We start from the raw sequence: 22786 nt of genomic DNA on the forward strand, positions 1-22786 counted from the left end.
GCTAGCTCGCACCCGAGCAAAAGGGGCTTGGTTTTGCATCAGGTGCTCTGGCCTGTGCCAGTGTGTCTGACCCAAAAAAGAGCGCCCAAATTTGGATCCTCCGAATGTTGAAGTGTATGGAATCACATGACTGTGTGGTACCGCTCAAGGAACATCTATTCTAGACTAAGACTCTGTTCACACTCCCGTTTCCTGTGCCCCTCCCTGTGTTTCTGGTGCTGGGTTTTTAATCCATGTTCAAATGGATTAACGTCCTACACTTTGTTATAAAATGCTACCGTCTGGTGCATTATTTCTGAAACCAGCTTTATACTGATTAGAGTCCTTCAATGATTCTCTAGCCAAGGTGTGAACACCTTTGCAGAGGGTAAAAGCCTCCCCTCCCACCAGCGCCCCCTGCCTTGCGTGCACACAAATAGAAATGAATCTGACACTAATGAAGCCATGCTGATGTGTACAGCTTGGGGGGGGGGGGAAGAGCCGTGAAATGCATGGGGGGAGGCGGGGGGCAAGTTCACTGTGCTTTAATGTGAACACACCTGAACACACCCACAAATCCTTTAACAAAGCCTGGCACGGTGGCAGACTCAGGTCTCAAATTTCAGTGACACCCTGTGCAATGCCAAAATTTGGCGCCCCTGCTTTTAAATAACAGTTGTGGCATCCCCTGTGGCTCTGCACCCTCAATCTCTGCTCCCCTAAATCCACCTCTGCCTGGCACAACGCAATCCAAGGTCAGGTGGAATAAGTTAACAGGGGAAATTATTTCAAAGTGTTGCTTCTCTCCAATAGGAAAGGCTTTGCCCGTTGAATTTCAGTCAACAGGGGGAAATATTCCCTGACCCTGTTTCTCCCCGGTGACCAGCAGCTTCACCTCTTGAATTTCAGCCTGTCGCATTGAAGGAGAGAAGGTGCAGATGTTCAGCCATGCAGCGGACTTGCCCCTGCCAACGAAACCGGGAGGCGGGTGTGCTGCCTGAAGCCTTATCGCCTCCTCGCCTCCCGGCCCACCCAGACACCGGGCTCCTTCATCTTGAAGGCGTTGCAGCGGGAGACAATGTGTGTGGCTGTAGCCAGCCGGTTTGTTTTAAAGGCCGACATCTGTGGGCGACATTTTCCGTCACAGCCTGGAACCAGTTCCTGCCTTTGTCCTATTGTGGCAGCCCAGACAGTGGCCCGAACTCGAGTTCCCGAACTTCCCCGCAGCCTCCTGCCAGCAGTGGGCCCCGACAATTCTGGCACACAACTCCACACACACACACACACAGCTCCCCGATATCCTGGCCTTGTGGTGTGTATGTGCTGGGTTGGGGAGGGGGGCTCCACACATAATGCTCTTCCATTCCAGAGCAAAGGACCCTGAGAGTGACAATGAACTGGTTTGTTCGGTGGGGGGTGAGGAATCCCAAGAGGGCGGAGGGGACAATGAGGCCCTGTCTGGGCCACTCGCCTCGTCGGCGGGTTTGGGGTCGAGGGGGGAGGGCGTGACTCATGCCAGGGGCCGAAATGCCAGGGGGCATCGGCCAGAGGTGGGTGGAAGGGGGGATTTGCTGCGGCGGCTGCTGCAAGGGTGCGTGGCGGCTGTCCAAGAAAGGTGGGGACTTGGCCGTTTCAAACTCTGCTTCCACCCACAGCTGAGCTGGGAACAGACGGCTGGATGCAAGAGCTCTCAGGTTGGGACCTCGAGGGCAGCCAGAGAGAAGCGCCAAGGCTGAGAGGAGACAGAACAGGTAGTGTGCAAGGGTATTTGTGTGAGATTGGTGGTGGGGACATTTTGCAGCATGCGCTGAGAGAACGTGTGTGTGTCCGTCCTGAGGGATAGCTCAGCTGGTAGAGCATGAGACTCAAGGTTGTGGGCGTTCGAGTCCCATGCTGGGCGATTCCTGCATTGCAGCGGTTGGACTAGATGACACCCCCGCCCACCCACCCACACCCACCCGGTGGTCCCTTCCAACTCCGTAGATCTGTGATTCTGCATGTAAAGTTTGCTGAATTTTCCGCAGCGCCAGATATTGAGGATGGCGCAGGGCCGTCTTTGCCAACCTGTTGCCCCCCAGATGTGTTTCAGACTACATATCCCATCAGCCCTGGCTGGCATCTCTGGAGGTCATCAGGTCCGGTTGGCAAAGGCTGATGAAGAGGAACGTTGCTGTACTCGCTCCTTTGAAGGTTTGTTTTATCGTTTTATAATGTATAGAAAACAAGAGAGAAGAATTACGACGACTGGCGGAAGTTAAAAGAGGAAAAGCAGAACTATAAAACGGGCATGCAGAATGCAGCCAGGTGCACAGGGGTTAAAATAACAAGTCTAAAGTAAAGACTATAAACGTTATCAGATTGCCCAGGATAGTTGCAGGTTTCCCAGCCTTGTGACGGTGATTGCCCTGAAAACGATGGCTCTGCTGCGTATGTCATAGAAGAATGCCAAGCCATATAAAAATGGCCTGGAGGTTCCAGTCCTTGTCGAATCTTGAATTATCCATTATAGCTATATTCCAGAATGAGTGGTACCAAGCAGCCAGGGGAAGATTTGGGACTGTTTTCCATTGAGTTGCAGTTACCATTTGTGCTGCCAAGATCATATATAATACCAATTCATAGAATCATAGGATTGTAGCATCAGAAGGGACCCTGAGGGTCATCTAGCCCAACCCTCTGCAATGCAGGGATCTTTTGCTCAACGTGGGACTCGAACCGACAACCCTGAGCTTCAGGGTCTCATGCTCTATTGATTGAACTAATATACAGTGGTGCCCCGCAAGACGAATGCCTCGCAAGATGGAAAACCCGCAAGACGAAAGGGTTTTCCGTTTGCAGAGGCGCTTCGCAAGACGAATTTCCCTATGGGCTTGCTTCACAAGACGAAAATTGACGAAAATTCTTGCGATTTTTTTTCGCTCCAAAACCCCTTTTTCTGAAGTGCTAAGCTGCTAAAAGCATTTTAGCAGCAAAACCGCTAATCCCTTAAGCCTTAAAAAGCTGTTTTTAGCCCTTAAACTGTCAATAGCGCTAATAGCGCTAATCCGCTAATGGGCTTGCTTCGCAAGACGAAAAAACTGCAAGACGAAAAGACTCGCGGAACGGATTCTTTTCGTCTTGCGAGGCACCACTGTATATCTATTTTAACAGTAGCTCGATACATGGAAATAGAGGGCGAAAACCTGTCCTAGGCATAAGTGGGGCAGGGGGAGTTTTTGCTGCTGCAATTTCTGCATGTTAAGGTGTTCAGCAAAGGAAACGGGACCAAACGGAAAAAGAGGAGAAGCCTCGTTGCAATGGACAAGGCGAAATTCAGTACAAATTTGCACTACAGTAGTACAGCACACCTTTGGAAATCACACAAAGCCCTATCAGGAAAGATAAATTTTGTGACAAAAGGTCCATCTCCAAAAGATTTTATTTTTTTAAAAAATTACATCCCTTTCTCTCCTTTATTGAAGAAGAACAGGATATTTTAATGTAGTCATCATCATTACAGAGGCGTCTGTGGAGGGGATATATTGATTGAAAATTCCTAGCCAACCAGATTGGAAGCTGGGTTCCTATTGAGTATATTTGGTGAGCTGCCACGACAGCGATGCGGGATAGATCATTTTGTGATATTATGGCAGGGGACAAAGCTGCATTGTAACTTTTGAATACATGTATAATATTAATTTAAAAATTACATCAGATAATAAAGCAAGGAAAACCACTCCTTCTCATTCATTTTCCCCTCGCCCTACCACATACAGTGATGCCTCGCAAGACGAAAAGAATCCGTTCCGTGAGTCTCTTCGTCTTGCGGTTTTTTCGTCTTGTGAAGCAAGCCCATTAGCGGATTAGCGCGATTAGCGGTTTAGCGGCTATTAGCGGCTATTAAAGGTTTAAGGGATTAGCGGATTAGCTGCTAAAAGGCTATTAGCAGTTTAGTGCCTTAGAAAAAGGGGGTGGGGAGCGGAAAGAAAACCCCAGGAATTGCAAGACATTTTCGTCTTGCGAAGCAAGCCCATAGCAAATTCGTCCTGCGAAGCACCTCCAAAACGGAAAACCCTTTCGTCTAGCGGGTTTTCCGTCTTGCAAGGCATTCGTCTTGCGGGGCACCACTGTATAAGAACTTGAAAAGAGCTGTTCTGGATCAAGGCAAGGGGCTCTTTAGAGATGCTAATTTTCAGCTGGGATTCCATCACCAGCTGGCAAATGGAGGGTGCAGGATTAAGACCAGTTTGGGAACTCCTGCACGACAAGCCCACTTCCCCCCAAAGACCAGGCTTTTGTGATAAGTGTGGACATTTGCTTTGATCTAACCTTGCCCAGCCTCCCCTGCAAACCAACCGGACTGATGGCTCAGTTAGTTGGAGCGAGGTGCTGATCATGCCAAAGTCGCAGGTTCAATCCCCATATGGGGCAGCTGCATATTCCTGCATTGCAGGGGGTTGGACTAGATGACCCCCGGGTTCCCTTCCAAGTCTATGATTCTGTGTCAAGCTGGAAGAATGGCAGATGAAGCTGATGGACTACATGGAAATGGCGGAAATGACTGGCAGAATCCGAGACCAGGGAGAGGAGTCGATGGAAGAAGATTGGGAAAAATTTAAAGTATATTTACAGAAATACTGCAAAATTAATGAATGCTAGAAGAATACTGGAATAATAATAATAATAATAATAATAATTTATTTGTACCCCGCCCATCTGGCTGGGTTTCCCCAGCCACTCTGGGCGGCTTCCATAGAAACAAAAAATACAGATATCACAGATTAAAAACTTCCCTGAACAGGGCTGCCTTAAGATGTCTTCTGAATGTCAGGTAGTTATTTATCGCTTTGACATCTGCTGGGAGGGCGTTCCACAGGGCGGGCGCCACTACCGAGAAGGCCCTCTGCCTGGTTCCCTGTAGCTTTGCTTCTCGCAATGAGGGAACCGCCAGGAGGCCCTCGGAGCTGGACCTCAGTGACCGGGCAGAACGATGGGGGTGGAGACGCTCCTTCAGGTATACTGGGCCGAGGCCGTTTAGGGCTTTAAAGGTCAACACCAACACTTTGAATTGTGCTCGGAAACGTACTGGGAGCCAATGTAGGTCTTTCAAGACCGGTGTTATGTGGTCTCGGCGGCCGCCCCCAGTCACCAGAATACTGGAATGAAGTTATATGGTTTTAGCAGAAATGTTATAAAGAATTAAGCAAAAATTGATTGTTAATGGGTTGAAGTGGAAAATTTAAAGTTAGATTGGCTTAGGATAAACTATAGAACAAAAAAATGAGAAAGAGGGAAAGGATTTGCTGAATTAGCTAATTTGAACTAGAATACAAAAAAGGGAGGTGTGAGGAAGTCGAGGAAACAAGTAAATGAAAGATAAAGATATGGAAATTGGATGTGTTTTTAAATGTTTTGTTTTTTTCTTGTTGTTTTGATGTATTGTTCTTTTTTTATTTTTGACGTATTGTTTGTTAAATTTTTCATTGTTTCTTTTTTCTTTTATACTTTTTTTCTGTAACTATAAAACTTTTAATAAATATCATTAAAAAAAAAAAAGATTCTGTGTCAAGCTGCAGGCAAAGGTGCTGCTTTGTCGCTGAGCCGCAGCCCTTTCCTTAAATCCTTCTCTTCTCTTCCTCAGGTCCTGGGATTTGAACCCGCTCCCTGCCCGCTGTGCCATGGGGAGGCAGGGTGTTGCTGCCACAGCCTTCCTCTGCGGGGGGCTCCTCGCTGCCTTCCTCCTGAGGGAAGCGCTTGGACAGAGCAAGAAGCCTGAGACGTAAGGAGAGACCGGTGGGGTGGGAGACGCAGGCAAGGAATGCAAGGCTGCCTCCTGGATCTGGGCTGGAAAGCTGCAGCAGGGATGGGAAGGGGGGGACAGACTTCTGCAACCGCTTCCCACCCTCAGGGAGGGAGCCAGTGTGGTGTAGTGGTTAAGAGCAGTAGTCTCGTAATCTGGTGAACCGGGTTCGCTTCCCGGCTCCTCCACATGCAGCTGCTGGGTGACCTTGGGCCAGTCACACTTCTCTGAAGTCTCTCAGCCCCGCTCACCTCACAGAGTGTTTGTTGTGGGGGAGGAAGGGAAAGGAGAATGTGAGCCGCTTTGAGACTCCTTAAAGGGAGTGAAAGGCGGGATATCAAATCCAAACTCTTCTTCTCTTCTTCTTCCTCTATAGAGCAAGATTCAAAGTTCTTGTCCTAGTGTACAAAGAACTTTTGGCCCAGGGGCACCTTTCCTAGTACAGTGGTACCTCAGGTTAAGTACTTAATTTGTTCCGGAGGTCCGTACTTAACCCTAAACTGTTCTTAACCTGAAGCACCACGTTAGCTAATGGGGCCTCCAGCTGCCGTCACGCCGCCGGAGCACGATTTCTGTTCTCATCCTGAAGCAAGGTTCTTAACCTGAAGCACTATTTCTGGGTTAGCAGAGTCTGTATCCTGAAGTGTATGTAACCCGAAGCGTATGTAACCTGAGGTACCACTGTACAGTCATACCTCATGTTGCGTTTGCCTCATGAAACGTTTTTTCAGGTTGTGTCCCACGGCGACCCGGAAGTACTGGAAAGGGTTACTTCTGGGTTTCGCCGCTCACACATGCGCAGACGTGCAAAATGACATCACGCGCATGCGCAGAAGCGCTGAATCGTGACCCGTGTGTGCGCAGACACACAGATGCGGGTTGCGTTCTTTTCAGGTTGTGAACGGGCCTCCGGAATGGATCCCATTCGCAACCAGAGGTACCACTGTATATGCTAAACTGGGATAGCTCAGTCGGTAGAGCATGAGACTCTCTTAATCTCAGGGTCGTGGGTTCAGGCACCGCATTGGGCAAAATATTATTGCATTCGAGGGGGTTGAACTAGATGTCCTCATGTTCCCTTCCAACTCTACAATTCTATGATTCCAATCACTGAGATCATCAGGGGGGACACTGTGAGAAGCTCCCGATGAACCACAAACACGAGTCTTTGGGCATAGTGGGCCCAAATCTGTGGAACTCCTTGCCACAAGAAATCAGGCAGGTGCCATCAAGATGAAAATGGTTTTCTGCTCAGGACACCTTCGCAGTTTAAAGCTGTTCTGATGTGACACACACATACACGATGCTTTCAAATTTTCCATGTGATATTCTTTACCTTTGTTGTAAGTTTCTTTGACGCATAACTTGGAAACTGGATATAAGTTCCTTAAATAAAGAGAAACGAGTAACTGTGAAAGAAATAAGAATGGAAGAACAGAGGCAGGCTGAACACAGCAGAATTCGGCAGCCAAGCTGCTCGCCGGAGCAAGACAGCTTGAGCATATTAAGCTGATCCTGATCCAACTGCACTGGCTACCAATTAGTTTCCAGACCCAATTCAAAGGGCTAGTTTTGACCTATAAAGCCTTAAATGGCTCAGGACTGCAATACCTCAAGGACTACCTCTTTCCATATGAAGCTACCCAGACCCAGAGATCATCTTCCGAGGCCCTCCTTCGTGTGCCTCCTCCCTGAGAGGTCTGGAGGGTGGCAACACAAGAACGGGGTCTTCTCTGCAGTGGCTCCCCATCTGTGGAATGCTCTTCCCAGGGAAGTTCGCCTGGTGTCTTTAGGTGCCAGGCAAAAATGTTCCTTTTTAACCAGGCTTTTGGTTGATTTGATTGACATCCCATGCCCTTTTAAAATGTGTTTTATTTTTTGGGGGGTGTTATTGGGTTGTTGTTTTCATTTTGATTATGTATTTTGTGGTTTTATATTTTGATTTTATTCTGTGAACTGCCCTGAGACCTCCGGGTATAGGGCGGTATATAAATTCAATTAATAATAATAATAATAATAGGCTAGGTGATTGGTGCATAAGAGTGCAGCCCCCAAGACACATACAATCACACTTCCTTCTCTTCGTGAACCTGAAACATTGGGATCAAGCAGCTAGGCAGGAAACAGAAGAGCAGAAAAAGGACGTTCCTTCACATCAAATAGCCCTGAGCTCTGCTGATAGCCACAAGGCATCACAGTCTGGAACCCTTGACAACAGTCCCAGAATCATGGAATTGAGTCAGAAGGGACCATGGGGTCATCTAGTCCAACCCCCTGCAATGCAGGAATAGTTTTGCCTGACGTGAGGCTTGAACCCATGACCCTGAGATTAAGGGCCTCATGCTCTACTGACTGAGTTATCCTAGTCCTCCCGCTAGGGCAGGCATAAGCAACCTTCGGCACTCCCGGTGTTTTGAGACTACAATTCCCACCATCCCTGACCACTGGTCCTGTTAGCTAGGGATCATGGGAGTTGTAGTCCCAAACATCTGGAGGCCCAAAGGTTGCCTATGCCTGCGCTAGGGGGTGAGAGAATCCACTGCCACGTTTGCTTGGAGATCCCACTGATTAAGTAAATAAATCTCTTCTTTTTCTTCTCCTTTGGTGATCACTCATAGCTGAGTAAGATTGTCTTCCATAAACACAGTTTTAACAATGAGTCCGTAAGTGACTGTGGAAGCCAATTCTGGATCCACACGTCCTTCCACAGTGGGGACATTGGTTTCCGGGCGGGAGTTGATCACTGTGTGGATTTGCCAAGCGTGCCTTCCTCTTAGTATGGTTCTCCCTTGCGTCCTGAGTTCGAGTGTCTTCAAAGCCCATGACACCTTTGATAAAGGATGTTCGGTAGCTGTTTTTATATATATACAGTGGTACCTCGGGTTACATATGCTTCAGGTTACATACACTTCAGGTTACAGACTCCGCTAACCCAGAAATAGCACCTTGGGTTAAGAACTTTGCTTCAGGATGAGAACAGAAATCGTGCTCTGGTGGCGCGGCAGCAGCAGGAGGCCCCATTAACTAAAGTGGTGCTTCAGGTTAAGAACAGTTTCAGGTTAAGAACGGACCTCCGGAACGAATTAAGTACGTAACCAGAGGTACCACTGTGTAGCAGGCAAGCTAGCATTTGTCCTCTTTATGTTATTGCAGGATGAGTGCTTTTAGGCAAGTGAAACGGACTCCTTTGGAAACTGTTTGACTCTCCTTCCTTGGAGGTTTTTAAGCAGAGGCTGGATGGCCATCTCTCAGGAATGCTTCAGTTCTGATTCCTGCATTGAGCTAGATGACTCTTTGGGGTCCCTTCCAGTTCCACAATTGCACGATTCTAAGGTTTATTAATTTCAATAGGTCTACTCTGAGCAGGACTTAGTTGAATACAACCCAGTGTTTAAAATGCTTTTCTGGTCCTCATCTTTGGCACACGGAAAGTCCTGATTCAGTCTTGGGCTTTCCAAAGAATCTCGGGTCTGACGAAAGCCATTGGCACAGGGCAACAGAGCTTGGCACTGAGACAGAACTGTATCGTAAAAAAGGCTCTTTTGTCTGAATCCAGCAAAAGACAACATCTCATCTCTTTAAAACAAAGCAAATAATTAAGAAGCAAAGACTTCCCTGGGACCATCGCTTTCGCCCCGCCCCTTTCCTCTTGGAAAGATAAAATAAAAATGTGCTGCAAATTGTTTTTTTAAGAGCTGTGAACTATGCAAAGAGGATAAATTATGTCAATCAAAGCAAACGCATGCACACAATTTGTCTGGAGACAGATTCTGGTCCCCACCCCTGACTCTCCTAGGCAGCTTGAAAAAGATGAAAAATTGGGATGAATCCAAAAGCAATCCCACTTCTCCAAGTGGCAAATAACTTATGCAGGTTCCTGTATCGTTTTAACAATCTGCTTGGCCAGAGGAGACAACAGAATGACAGAAATATATGTATATGCGACAGAAAGCAAACTCTTTCCCAGAAGACATGCAACTCTCTTAAAAACATTGTCTCTGCTCAGCTAAGCAGCCAACAATGGCACCTTACGCAGAGATCAATTTAACTTTCAATTCAACTCGGTCCCTCTAAAGTAGAAGGGTACTGGGAGATATTTTTAGCAGAGCAGCAGCACTGGGAGATAGTGGCTCCTTAATCCTTCCCCCACCTGCCATTTCTCCACTCCAAATCATCTGCCCTTTTTACCCATGGGTTTCAGAAAGCACAATTTCACCCAGCTCCCAGATATAGCTGGCAGAGAGGCAGGGAGCGGAAGCCACATGGGGGTGGGCCACAATTTCAGAATGAAAAACTGGTACGTGGGCATTCAAAGAGTTAAGCACCCCTCCACAATCCAGCAATGAATATCTCATGGTCATGCCCAATGACGTTTTCAAAAAGCTGGCTAGGGGAAACCTTTTGGACGTAATCATAGAAATATAGAGTTGGAAGGGACCCTGAGGGTCATCTAGTCCAACCCCCTGCAAGACAGGAAAATGCAGCTGTCCTTAAATGTCCTCGGACCAGTATACCTGAAGGAGCATCTCCACCCCCATTGCTCAGTCCAGACACTGAGGTCCAGCTCTGAGGGCCTTTTGGCGGTTCCCTGCAAGAAGCAAAGTTACTGGAAACCAGGCAGAGGGCCTTTTCGGTAGTGGCACCCGCCCTGTGGAACACCCTCCCACCAGATGTCAAAGAGAAAAACAAACTACCAGACTTTGAGAAGACATCTGAAGGCAGCCCTGTTTAGGGAATTTTTTAATGTTTGACGTTTCATTGAGCATTTAATATTCGGTTGGGAGCCGCTCAGAGTGGCTGGGGAAACCCAGCCAGATGGATGGGGTATATTATAAAATTATAATTATAATTATTAGGATCAATCCTGCAACCTTTGCATTGTTAGGACCACGTGCTAACCAACTGGTGCCCATGAGTAGCCATTTAATTAAGCGGCTGGGGGGAATATGGATGGGTTTGGGCAGAGAATTTAGCAATCTATGCGGCACCCTGGTTTTAAACCGGAAGCCGCATTATGCAGTCAGGCCCTTAGTCCATCTATCTCAGTATTGTAGACACTGACTGGCAGCGCCACTCCATTGATTCAGGCCGGGGACTGTAGGGGATTGAACCCAGAACCTCCTGCAAGGAAAGCAGATATTTCAACCACTTTGCTAAGACCTTTATTTTCGATGTGTTAGCAATCCCATGTGGTTTAAACCACCACAGGGCTCTGAGATTCTAGAGGCTGAAAGGAATCCCCAAAACCCTCTCAGTTGTGCACCCTCTCTGACCCACAGCCGAGTGTGCGCACGTCGCACGTTGAGGATCCCCTTGTTCTACAACGAGACCTACGCCAAGCCTGCGCACCAGCCGTATTTGACGCTGTGCGCTGGACCCCGAGTCTGCAGCACCTACAGGTAAGCAAAGTCCTCCACTGTATGGAGATTCCAGGGGTGAGGAGGGTGGGGAGAACGTTTTACTGAACGGTGCATTTTTAGGGTTGTGTATTTCATACCCCTCAACTGTCCCGTTTTGAAGTGGGACATCCCAGAATCACAGAAGCCAATCCCGGCTTCTGTTTGTATCCTGGAATATCCCATTTTTGGGCCTGGTGCTTTGCTGATTTGCACCAGAGCGCCAGAATGAAAGATGCTCGGTTTTTTGGTCTCATGAGAGTGTCTTTCGGTCTTGTATTCCCACATGCGCGAGAGTTCAGGACCAAAAAAAGAGTGTCCCGATTTTGATGCCACAAATGTTGGAGAGTATGGTTTCTGCTGGTGTGTGTGTTTTTTTTAATTGCTATCTGTTTTAACTTGCTGAGGGAGAGTGTTTTTTCTGTGGTGGCTCCCTGCTTGTGGAATGCTCTCCCCGGTGAGGTCTGCCTGGAGTCATCTTTAGCATTCTCTCGACACCAGATAAAAACTCCACCTAGGCATTGGACAGATTGTTATGATTTTCTATTCATTGATTACGTCAGGGATAGCCAACATGGCTCCCTCCTGATGTTTCGGACTCCACCTCCCATCATCCTTGGTCATGCTGGCTGAGGCTCATGGGAGTTGTAGTCTAAAACATTGGCTGCCCCTAGATTGTATGCCTTTGCTGCTGCTTCGTTAGATCTGTTTCATGAGTCACCGTGTTGCCTTTTAAAGTAATTTCATCATGCTTATTTTAAGAAATGTCGTGCTCTAAAAAATTCCGTAAATCACATGGAGACTTCTTATACGGCAAGTGGCTAGTGATTTGAACTCGTGACAGTTGTAATGCCTGTTGTGATTTTGATCTTTTCTTTTTCAAAAAAAAACATTCATTTTATAACACAAATAAACAACACAAACAGAAAAAATAATAGATACAAATTCTTGTCTTATCCTTATTTTTTCTAAACATTGTTAGGTGAGCTTCCCCAAGTCCCCCCTATCTGATTTTCATTTTACCTCATCTTTAGCAGTTTACATATATCATAATTTTTAACCATTTTTTTAATCACACTTACTTTTACCATAAAAATTTTCACATTTTATCCCTTACATATGATACTATTTCAAAATACACTATCTTCTACTTCTAACCCTACAGTCTAGATTTTGATCTTTTACGCTGCATTGTGTGGTGATCTGCTTTGTATACTGTCATAAAAAGGTGAGATATACCGTATTTTTCGCTCTATAAGACGAACCAGACCATAAGACGCACCTAGTTTTTGGAGGAGGAAAACAAGAAAAAAAAATATTCTGAATCTCAGAAGCCAGAACAAGAGGGATCGCTGCGCAGTGAAAGCAGCAATCCCTCTTGCTGTTCTGGCTTCTGGGATAGCTGCGCAGCCTGCATTTGCTCCATAAGACGCACACACATTTTCCCATACTTTTTAGGAGGGAAAAAGTGAGTCTTATAGAGCAAAAAATACGGTAAATAAACTGTTTTCCTCACCAGTGGTCCTTACCAGCTATTAGCCACAATAGCTAGGAAGGGGGGGGGGGTCATAATTTCCTGATGCTGAAGACAAACAACAAAGGATGCTGATTCCCCGTTCCCCCCTGTTTGTACAGTGATCATAGAGTTCTGGTCCTTTGCTGTGTGTAGCATGTCTGTCGCTGTGAGACCCTAATAAGCGGAGAGACTTTCTGGTCAGACGTCTCTCTACGGTTCCTGCTTCAGATAATGCTGGCATTGCCTCATCTTAAACACTGTATGGTGTCAGAAATGGAAATCATCATTTCCCCAGTTTGGTGAGAAGGAGAAGTAGCCAAGGACACTTGGGTTTTTCCTCTTCCCTAGGACGACCTATCGCGTGGCCACACGGCAGGTGCGCAAAGACATTCTGCAGACCCACATCGTCTGCTGCCAAGGCTGGAAGAAACGCCACGTGGGAGACACCAAGTGTGAGGAAGGTGAGTCCTCGAACCGTGGTTTGTGCTGCAAAAATGTGATGGAAGCCACAGAGATCGGAGTCGGACATCACTCAGTTATCCGCACATCCCTAAGATAGTTGTTTATGTCCTCGGCGTCTGATGGGAGGGCGTTCCACAGGGCGGGTGCCACCACCGAGAAGGCCCTCTGCCTGCTTCCCTGTAACCTCACTTCCCGCAGCGAGGGAACCACCAGAAGGCCCTCAGCACTGGACCTCAGTGTCCGGGCTCCTTCAGCCTTGCTCTCTCCTTTCTCCTGCCAGCCATCTGCAACAAGCCCTGTCAGAACGGAGGCACCTGTGCCCAGCCAAACCAGTGCCAGTGCCAACCAGGCTGGGGCGGGCGCTACTGCCATGTCGGTGAGTAGAGCAGCTGGAAGCACTGGGTGGCTTGTGGAGGACGTTGGTTACAGCTAGCTTGACATTAAAGGCACCATCGCATCCTTTCCGCCTGAACCATTAGGAAGGCGCCTCAGGTGGCAATTGCTGGGAGGTCTGGGGTGGTGCCCTCTATCTTAGCCCGGTGCCCTTTATTGCAGCAGTAGGCACCACCAGGGCTCATTTAAGGGATAGCTCCGTCGGTAGAGCGTGAGACTTTTAAATCTCAGGGTGATGGGTTCGAGTCTCACACTCAGCCAGGCATAAATTTCCTGCATTGCAGGGGGCTGGACTAGATGGGCCCCTTCCAACTCTACAGCTCTAAGGTTCAGATTTCCTGTGGGTTGGCAGATACTTGGCTTAAAGGCCTTACTCACCAGGACTAGAAACTTGAGGTTTCCGGGGTTTCTGCAGGTTGGCAGATTATTTATTCGAGGTCCCGAGAGGAAGATGCAGCAAGGGCTTTCCCTCCTGTCAGACTATAGCTGTCAACCGTCCCTTATTTGGCGGGAAACTCCCTTATCCCAGCGCCATGTCCCGCTGCTGTCCCTTATTGATGCTGCCCCTTAAATTTCCCAGGTTTCATGCTCCCCCGGCTCGGGAGGGAAGCAGCGGCTCGGTGTCCGCCGCAAGAGAGAGCGCGCGCTGGTGCTGTCGTCCTGGCGCGAGGAGTTCCATTGGCCCTTCCCTGCCCGGGGGGGGGGGAGGAGAGAGACTCTCACCCACTCTGCCCGCGAGCATGGAGGCGGCAGCTGAGGAGGCAGCCTGAGGGAGGAGGAAGAGGAGGGGATGGGGAGGGACGCAGAAGGGCGGCGCTTCAGCGGCTGCCGCGGCGCTGCACCCCCCTCATGCTGGATTGACAGCATCTGTCAATCCTACCAATGTATGTAACTTTACAACAGCAAAATCCCTTATTTGGGCTGCTGATCCCTTATTTTCAAATCTGTAAGTTGACAGCTATGCGTCAGACACGTAGACTCCTAACCCCGCTGCCATCTTTCCTTAGACGTGGACGAGTGCCACGCACCCGTCTCTCTCTGCGACCAACACTGCCTCAACACCGCAGGGAGCTACGAGTGCCAGTGCAACCCTGGCTATGCCCTGGAACCAGATGGCAAGAGCTGCCGCTTGCTGCCCACTGCCCAGGCCGCCCCTCTGCACGCCAGCAAAGGTGGGTCATCACAAGGACTGGGAGAAAGCTCTATGGAAGGGAGAGGAGGACGCTTTGCAGGCCGAGGGCCGCATTGCCTTCTGGGTAACATTCCAGAGGCCACATGTCGGCAGGGGCAAAAGTAGGCGGAGCAATGGCTCTGAATTTTGCCTATGCACCCTAAACCAGTTTCTATTTGTATTTATGGTTTGCTTGTGTGTTGCATCTTTTCCCTACCTTTATCTCTGAGGAGGTCAAGATGGCGTACGTGGCTCTTCCGTGCTTCGTTCTCTCCCTACAACAACCCTGTGAGGTGGGTCAGGCTGAGGACCAGTGAGCATCATGGCTGAGTGAGGATTCGAACTCTGATCTCCCAGGTCCTAGTCTGACACTCCAACCACTATGCCACACTGGCTGTGTCTCTCTCACACACAAACCCCTCTGCCCTTTATCCGGGCAAGCAAGATACCTCAGCAGAATTTGAGGACACATCCCAGCTGTGCCAAAACACTCCTGGAAGGTGCGGAGCTGGGCTGGTGAGGGGCGTGGCCTGTGGAATGGGGTGTGGCCTGTTGAAAGGGGGTGTGGCCTGCTTAAATTCTCAAGGGCCAGATAGACCTGGCAGGCAGGGAGGTGGGGGCTGGCAGAGGGGAGAGTTGGTGAAGAGGGGAGAGTGAAGTTGGTGGGGCAGGGCCCCATATGCTTTATGTCCCTGGCCACTTGCTTACCATCCACTTAAAACAACTCCTATCTCACTTTTGCAGTCATGGCTTCCCTGCAAAGAATTCTGGGAACTACAGCTGGTGGAGAGCACTGGGAATTGTAGCTCCGTGGGGAGCGGGGATTTTAACAGCTCTCTGGTTCCCCGAAATCTTTGGGAGAGGAAGCTATGGTTGTTTAACAAAGCGATACAGTGGAACCTTGGTTGTTGAACGTAATCTGTTCTGGAAGACCCTTCGAATTCCGAAACATTCGACAACTGAGGTGCAAAGGGCTGTCTGCAAATTCGATTGAGAAAACTGAAAAACACACAGTGGAAGCCGTTCAACTTCTGAGGCGCATTCGAAAACAAGAAGCATTTACTTCCAGGTTTTCGGCGTTCGGGTTCCGAAATGTTCATCAATGGAGACATTCGAAAACCAAGGTCCCACTGTATAAATGTGTCGGTGTGAGTGAAGGCCAGTGTGCCCCACAACCGCCACCTCCTCCTGCCTCACGCAAGCACCTTGTTTCATCCCCTCATACCATTGGGGAGACTGAGGCCGCTGCTTCAGGCGGCAGTTGCTGTTGACAGGTGGCACTGAAGGGCAGGTGTGTGCTTGTGTGCCTGCCTTGTGTCCACAGTGCCTTGAGGCCATTTTTAAGGGGTTTTTGGGTTCAATCCCCGCCATCTCTCTGGAGAGCTGGTGGAATTTCCTGCCTGAACTCCTGGGGAGAAGCTGCCAGTCCGTGTAGGCAGCACTGAACCGGGATGGACCAATGATCCGATTCAGTGCAAGGCAGCTTCATAAGTTCGTTAGGGCTGCTCAACAGGATTTTTGGGGGGTCGTAGGGCATCTTCTCCCTCGCTCCCTTTCCGTTTACTGGTTGCTGGGGTGCTGAGGTGGAGGAGAGCGCGACACCTTCAATTCCGCCACTTCCTGGCTTCTTCTTACAAACAGATCTATTCTTCACGGGTCACAGCGGCAGCTGCCTCAGACTGTGACCCCACGCTGCCGAGTGCATTTCACAACTTCCCTGTAAAAAGCAGCTTTGAATCTGGCCACTGAGTTCAGTTCCAAGAACCTCTTTCTGCTTTGGTTTACATGAAAAAGGAAACAAAACAAAAAGCGCATAGGCCCTGAGAGTCATAGAACACAGTCTTCAGTTCCTTTGGAAAGTACCCCAAACCAGCAGATATGTACACAGATTGGCTTAGGGTTGTATCCAATACTAGTCCTACTCAGAGTAGACTTATCTGAGTGAAGGGCCCTGACTAAATTATGAATAGGACCAGTATTGGCTGAGGGGCAGAGTCTGGACACGAGGGCGGTGCCTGTGGAAAAGGAGGCGGAGCCTGCCAGGGCCTATTAGTCGACACCCCTAATTAAGTGTCCAAAGAGCAGAATGCTGATTCGTTGTGTTCTGTACATGTGTTCAAATCTCGCCCTCCTTGCCTCTCCTGCCTAGTGCTTAGTGTTGTACTTCGGAGACCAGGGTTCTAATCCAATCACTTGGAGACCTTGGGCCTGTCACTGCTGCTCAGCCTAACCTATGGTTGCCATACGTCCAGAATATCCCGGACATTACCCGGAATACTGCAGTCGGGTATACTGCAGAAAAATTTCCTGAAAAATAGCTATTTAAAAAATCAACCTTTTTTTTTTTTGCAATTATGCCAAAAAAGCTCAACATTATTGGGCAAAACAACAAGTTTTGAGAAGAAAGGAGAAGAGGAGAAACCATGTACAGTGGTACCTCAGCTACATATGCTTCAGGTTACATACGCTTCAGGTTACAGACTCCGCTAACCCAGAAATTGTGCTTCAGGTTAAGAACTTTGCTTCAGGGTGAGAACAGAAATCGTGCTCCAGCCGCGCGGCAGCAGCAGGAGGCCCCATTAGCTTAAGTGGTGCTTCAGGTTAAGAACAGTTTCAGGTTAAGTACGGACCTCCGGAATGAATTCAGTACTTAACCTGAGGTACCACTGTATTCCACCTTGAGCTCTTTGGAGAAAACGGTGGGAGATAAATACAAAAAAAAAATGAAATCAATTTTGGACCCTCTCTGGGGCTTCGCCACAGTCCTGCTCCTTCTCACACTCTCTTCTCCCTCGCCCTCCTCTTCTCTTCCCCACAGTGCAAATTTTAGGGGCTCAGGAGACGATTCCCAATGAGATCCAGGAGCTTCAAGCCAAAGTGGAGCAGCTGGAAGAGGTGAGAGTCTTTGTAGGTCTCCGTCCCAGGAGGCTGACTGGCCACTGGGAGAACAGGATGTTGGCCTCTATGGGCCACTGGCCTCATCCAGCTGGGCTCTTTATTATGTTTCTGTTCTGGCCCCTTACTTTGAGTTTCAACCAACGGCTGACCGATAAGGGACAGTGGCCTTCAAAAGAAAAAACAGTTTCCTCACCCCAATTTTAGGGGTCATTGGACCACCCCTCCCTGGTTTTTGGCCACCGCACTCCTTACATGCCAGGGAGGGAGAGGCCCTCGAGTTTCCAACAGCTGGGTCTGTTTCAGATAGTTGCTGGATGAGGGGATAGCGGACAGACTGATAACTTTTAAAGACCCAGGTGGGGGGAGCTAAAGGCCAGAGATCAGCAAATGAAAGAACTTAGCAGTAACAAGATTTCAGTGCGGCATTTCTCGGAGGTAGAAACAGAGATGGGGGTTTAGCCGGGGATATGTGCCATTTTCCCCCCTTGCAACATGTGTGGGCATAAAGAATTTGGCAAAGCCAGCTCTGGATAAATAGCAGATGAAGAATCCATAGTGAGTGCCCTTGAAAATGGTTATGTCCTGGCTATACCCTTGGGCAGCCAAAGTGCTATTTTGGAGGAGGAGGAGAGCCGAATGATGCAGGGCATTCCTGCAATATCTCCCCCTCCCATGATGAGTATTATTATTAATAATAATAATTTCCCCCACCCTGCACCGTAAGGTGGAAAGGTGGGCTGCAACAATTTAAAATACAGTATTATTAGCACTGTTGTTGTTTAGTCGTTTAGTCATGTCCGACTCTTCGTGACCCCATGAACCAGAGCACACCAGCATTAGTATTATTAATTACATTTGTACGTCACCCTTGATCTGAAGCAGGGGTAGGAAAACTAAGGCCCAGGGGCTGGATGTAGCCCAATCGCCTTCTCAATCCGGCCCACGGACGGCCTGGGAATCAGCATGTTTTTACATGAGTAGAATGTGTCCTTTTATTTAAAATGCATCTCTGGGTTGTTTGTGGGGCCTAGGAATTCGTTCATCCCCCCCCCCCCCAAAAAATATAGTCCGTCCCCCGTCATGGTCTGAGGGACAGTGGATGGGCCCACGGCTGAAAAAGGTTGCTGACCCCTGATCTGAAGACCCCAGGGTGGTTCACCACAGAAAAATACAAAATGAGAACATACACAAAGTTCTTCATAAAAGCAAAAACAAGCCAAATAAACCCCTCTCCCACAAACACATTTAAAGGGACTTAGAATGTTAAGCAGCCAAAGGCCTGGTTAAAGAGAACAGTTTTTGCCTGGCGCCTAAAAATATGTAGTGAAGGCGCAAGGCAAGGCTCTCTGGCGCTTTATTAAGTGCAATACAAATTAGTTACGAGGAATGGGCTGCTGCCCCACCAACTTGGGTCTGCCGTCAGTCAGCCCCCACCTTTGCTGCTTGGAGAGTCCATTGAGTGGCCCTGCCTGACAGCTGCCTCCTCCTCCTTGCTCAATGTTTTGCCATGTACAGCAAAACCAGAACACGTTGGCTGTCTCTGGCGCCACCTACTGGCTGGCTCCCCACCTTCTGCCCAGTGGGCCCCTGCCACAACTGCCCTGCAGCCCTCCTCTCTCCATCCCACCCCTCAGCGCCTGGAACGTGCCATCGCCATCTTGCCGCCTTCCCTGGAGCCCGCCCAGCTGAAGGAGCTCTGGAGTCGCCTGCTCTACCTGGACCAGGTGGAGTCGCTCAGCGATCAGCTGCTTTTCCTTGAAGAGAAACTGGGGGACTGTGAGTATCAGAAAGGCCGCGCGGCCCCTACAACCTTGGCGGCGAGAGCACGCCTCGCGACCCATGGATACCTGAAACGAAACAGGAAGGTGCCACCTAGCACATGTGCCCTGCACCACCCAACCTTCCTTACCCTCTCTGCTGAAGCCTCACATATGGGGATCGCACAGCTGGCGCTTCCAGGTTCTTGCAAGAGTTCGCCGGAAGTCGCCGCGGCCGCTTCCTCTCACTTCTCCGGCAGTGGCAGAGACACCCCCTAGAATTTCGCTGCCTGAGGCACCTGCCGCAGTCTGCCTCATGGATGGGCCGGCACTATCCACAGGAGGCAAATGATTTTTATGCAGGGTGCAAACTGGGGCAAGGGCATGGCTAAGAGAGTCCCAAGGGCCAAGTGGACTGGTCTGGAGGGCTGTAGGTGCCCCCCCCCAACCAGACCTGAGGCTGGCTCAGGGGTGCGGAACGCTTTGCATTCTCCTCTGGGCAACTTTCCAAGGGCGGCATGAAACTCTCCAGTTTCAAGCAGCGTATTTCTCCCAGCCCTACCTGTAGACGCCTTGGGCACTGGAACTGGAACCTTCTACAAGGAAACCAGATTTTTTGCATGCATCCCCCTGCTTCTTATTGGGCTAGGAAGCATTGCTTTCAGGTACTTTGGCTGCTAAGGGATGCGGGTGGCGCTGTGGGTTAAACCACAGAGCCTAGGACTTGCCGATCAGAAGGTCGGCAGTTCGAATCCCCGCGACGGGGTGAGCTCCCGTTGCTCTGTCTCTGCTCCTGCCAACCTAGCAGTTCAAAAGCACGTCAAAGTGCAAGTAGATAAATAGGTACCGCTCTGGCGGGAAGGTAAATGGCGTTTCCACGCGCTGCTTTGGTTCGCCACAAGCGGCTTAGTCATGCTGGCCACATGACCCACAAGCTGTGTACCGGCTCCCTCAGCCAGTAAAGCGAGATGAGCACCGCAACCCCAGAGTCGGTCATGACTGGACCTAACAGTCAGGGGTCCCTTTACCTTTACTTTGGCTGCTACAGCTCAATTCGCCCCTCCATCCTGCGTCACCCCTGCAGATAATCGATTTTGCCTTGCTGGTGGGATGTGCAAGCCCCTCTGTGTCATATTGGGAGCTGCTTTATGGCAATTCAGACCAGTCATCCACCTAGCTCAATACTGTTTACACTGGCTGGCAGCAGCTCTCCAGAGTTTCAGAATGAGCTCTCTCCCATCTCCTCCCAGATGCCATGGATATTGGGACCTTCTATGTGCAGATAATGCTGAATGCCCGTCACCATAACTCTTAAATAGCTGCCAACTATTTCTACGAACTGCCTTCCCTCTAGTATCGGGTGGTTGGGGGCCTCTTGCACTTTCCAAACCTCATTTTTTTCTCCTTCTGGGTTCCTTGCTCCCAGGTGCCTGTCAAAACGGTAAAAATGGCTTTGGCTATGACATTGCCCGGTGATGGCTGCGTCCTGGACTCGAGTGATGGGAAACCAGCCCCCCCCCCCCACCTCCTGCTCCCCACTCTGGGGCTGGTGGCTACTGCTCTAGGAAGCTTCGGTTTAACATCTCCTCCCTGGGCACACTCCACTCATTACTTAAAAGCAAAATACACACAGCCTCTAACGGATTAACTAATGGAAGCAAGCTTCTGAGTCGCACAGCATTCTTCTGGAAGAATTCGAAGCACGGCCACACAGAATTCTTGAGGCATTCACAGCCAATGCAAAAGAGAGAGAGGAAAAATTAAGCACTTTTGATTTCAATGGGAGATTTACAATGCATTTCTATGCGTGTTGACTCATTTGCAAATCCTGCTGCAACTGGTAGATTATTCCCAACTATGCAAAGGACAGCAATCTTAAGCAGGTGCTTAATGCCCCCACAGAAGTCAATGGAATTTAAAAGTGTTAGCGTCCGACTCATGCCAACTTTTAAGTAGCAATGTTGCCTGCCTGAGGTGTTCTTGATTTTGTTGCCTGAATTTTTCTGTGGTGAAGGGCACTCGTTTTTGTTTCTTGGAACGTGCCATCGCCATTTGCCAGTTTCTCCATCACCTTGTTATCCTGGGCTGGTCTCTCAACCACCGTCAGTCCAGAATTCAACAGGTAGAGCTCTTAACTCCTCTCAAACTCCCTTTCTTCTGAAATGCACCAAACTCTTAACAAGCTAATGATCGTGGTCTGCACCACATTCTCTGCAACCCTGCACTTCTTCCAACCCACGTGAACAACGGAAGGCACTTATTTGCTTTTGAGATCTCGCTGTCCCTGCTAAGTTGGCTGCAGTGTTGTTGGACAACGCAACTCCCATCTTCCCTTACCTCCCCCCCCCCAAACTGGGGGTCTGGTGGGCATTGATGGCAACTGGAAATCCAACATCTAGAAGGCCACAGGTTTTCCAGCTCTGGAACTAGGGAAAGATCTGCATTCAATTCCTCTGCCTGGAAGCTCACCCTAAACCTATGAATGCTACCTTTGAGCTCAGTATCCAACAGGGCAAGCTATGATTGCATGTTGCAGCATCTGAAAGGCTTTATTATGGCATAATCTTTTGTGGCGAAGCATAATAATTTTTTAAAAATCTTCTTTCTTCTTTGGCAATCACTAGTAGCCGAGTAAGAGTGTCTTCCATGAACACAGTCTTAACAGTGAGTCCATGACTGTGGAGGCCAATTGTGGATCCACACGTCCTTCCACAGTGGGGACATAGGTTTCCGGATGCGAATTGATCACTGTGTGCCTTCCTCTTAGCATGTTTCTCCCTTTTGTCCTGAGTTTGTGCTTTTTCAAAGTCCATGACACCTTTGGTAAAGGCTGTTCGCCATTGGAGCGCTCGCAGGCCTGTGTTTCCCAGTTATCAGTGCTTATACTGCATTTTTAAAAGATTTGCCTTGAGAGTGACTTTATAAACCTCTTTTGTTGTCCACCGGTATTTCGCTTTCCATTCTTTGGAAGATGACAATCAGGCATCCGAACAACATGACCAGCCCAACGAAATTGTTGTTGAGGAATCATTGCTTCGACATGGGTGATCTTTGCTTCTTCCAGTACTCTGGCATTAGTTTGCTTGTCTCCCCAAGTGAATTACGGGGTCGTGGGAACCTGGCGTCGAGTTTCCCCCAGGGACAGCTCTCTGGGCAAGAGAATATTGTTCAAGCTGCACTTTTGACATAGTTAATTTCCTTTTATTAAAAAATAAATAAAAGGTCACTTATTAACTTCTTGAATGGTAGCAGTCCTGTTTGGAGAAAGATGCCATTTTAATTCCACAGAATCTCTTGTAAGATTCTGATCCATTTAATAACTGTTCATTGGAATGAATTGCTGCAGCTGGATTTATTTGGGAATAAAATAATAGTAGCAGTTTTATTATTTATATGCCGCTCATCTGACTGAGTTGCCCCAGCCACTCTGGGTGG

At 48.9% G+C, this 22786-nt stretch overlaps 1 protein-coding gene across 1 annotated transcript; it reads left to right on the forward strand.

Moving 5' to 3' along the window:
• Positions 1-1641: 1641 nt before the first annotated feature.
• On the forward strand, positions 1642-22589 carry EGFL8 (EGF like domain multiple 8). Its single transcript, XM_083426612.1, has 9 exons — positions 1642-1730; positions 5600-5737; positions 11038-11157; positions 13019-13131; positions 13413-13508; positions 14533-14697; positions 17515-17591; positions 19229-19370; positions 20778-22589. Exons 2-9 carry the CDS (start codon positions 5637-5639, stop codon positions 20825-20827), a joined length of 864 nt encoding a protein of 287 aa, XP_083282738.1. The 5' UTR covers positions 1642-1730; positions 5600-5636; the 3' UTR covers positions 20828-22589.
• Positions 22590-22786: the final 197 nt, after the last annotated feature.

The sequence above is a fragment of the Podarcis tiliguerta genome (genome assembly GCF_965153285.1).
Source record: "Podarcis tiliguerta genome assembly, chromosome: 2".
Lineage (NCBI taxonomy): Eukaryota > Metazoa > Chordata > Lepidosauria > Squamata > Lacertidae > Podarcis > Podarcis tiliguerta.

Excerpts from the sequence above, each read along its gene's own strand:
- EGFL8 (XM_083426612.1), top strand. The coding sequence starts at position 5,637 with ATGGGGAGGCAGGGTGTTGCTGCCACAGCCTTCCTCTGCGGGGGGCTC. Across the intron at positions 5,738-11,037 it reads CAGAGCAAGAAGCCTGAGAC|CCGAGTGTGCGCACGTCGCA; the intron begins GTAAGGAGAGAC and ends TCTGACCCACAG. Across the intron at positions 13,509-14,532 it reads CGGGCGCTACTGCCATGTCG|ACGTGGACGAGTGCCACGCA; the intron begins GTGAGTAGAGCA and ends ATCTTTCCTTAG.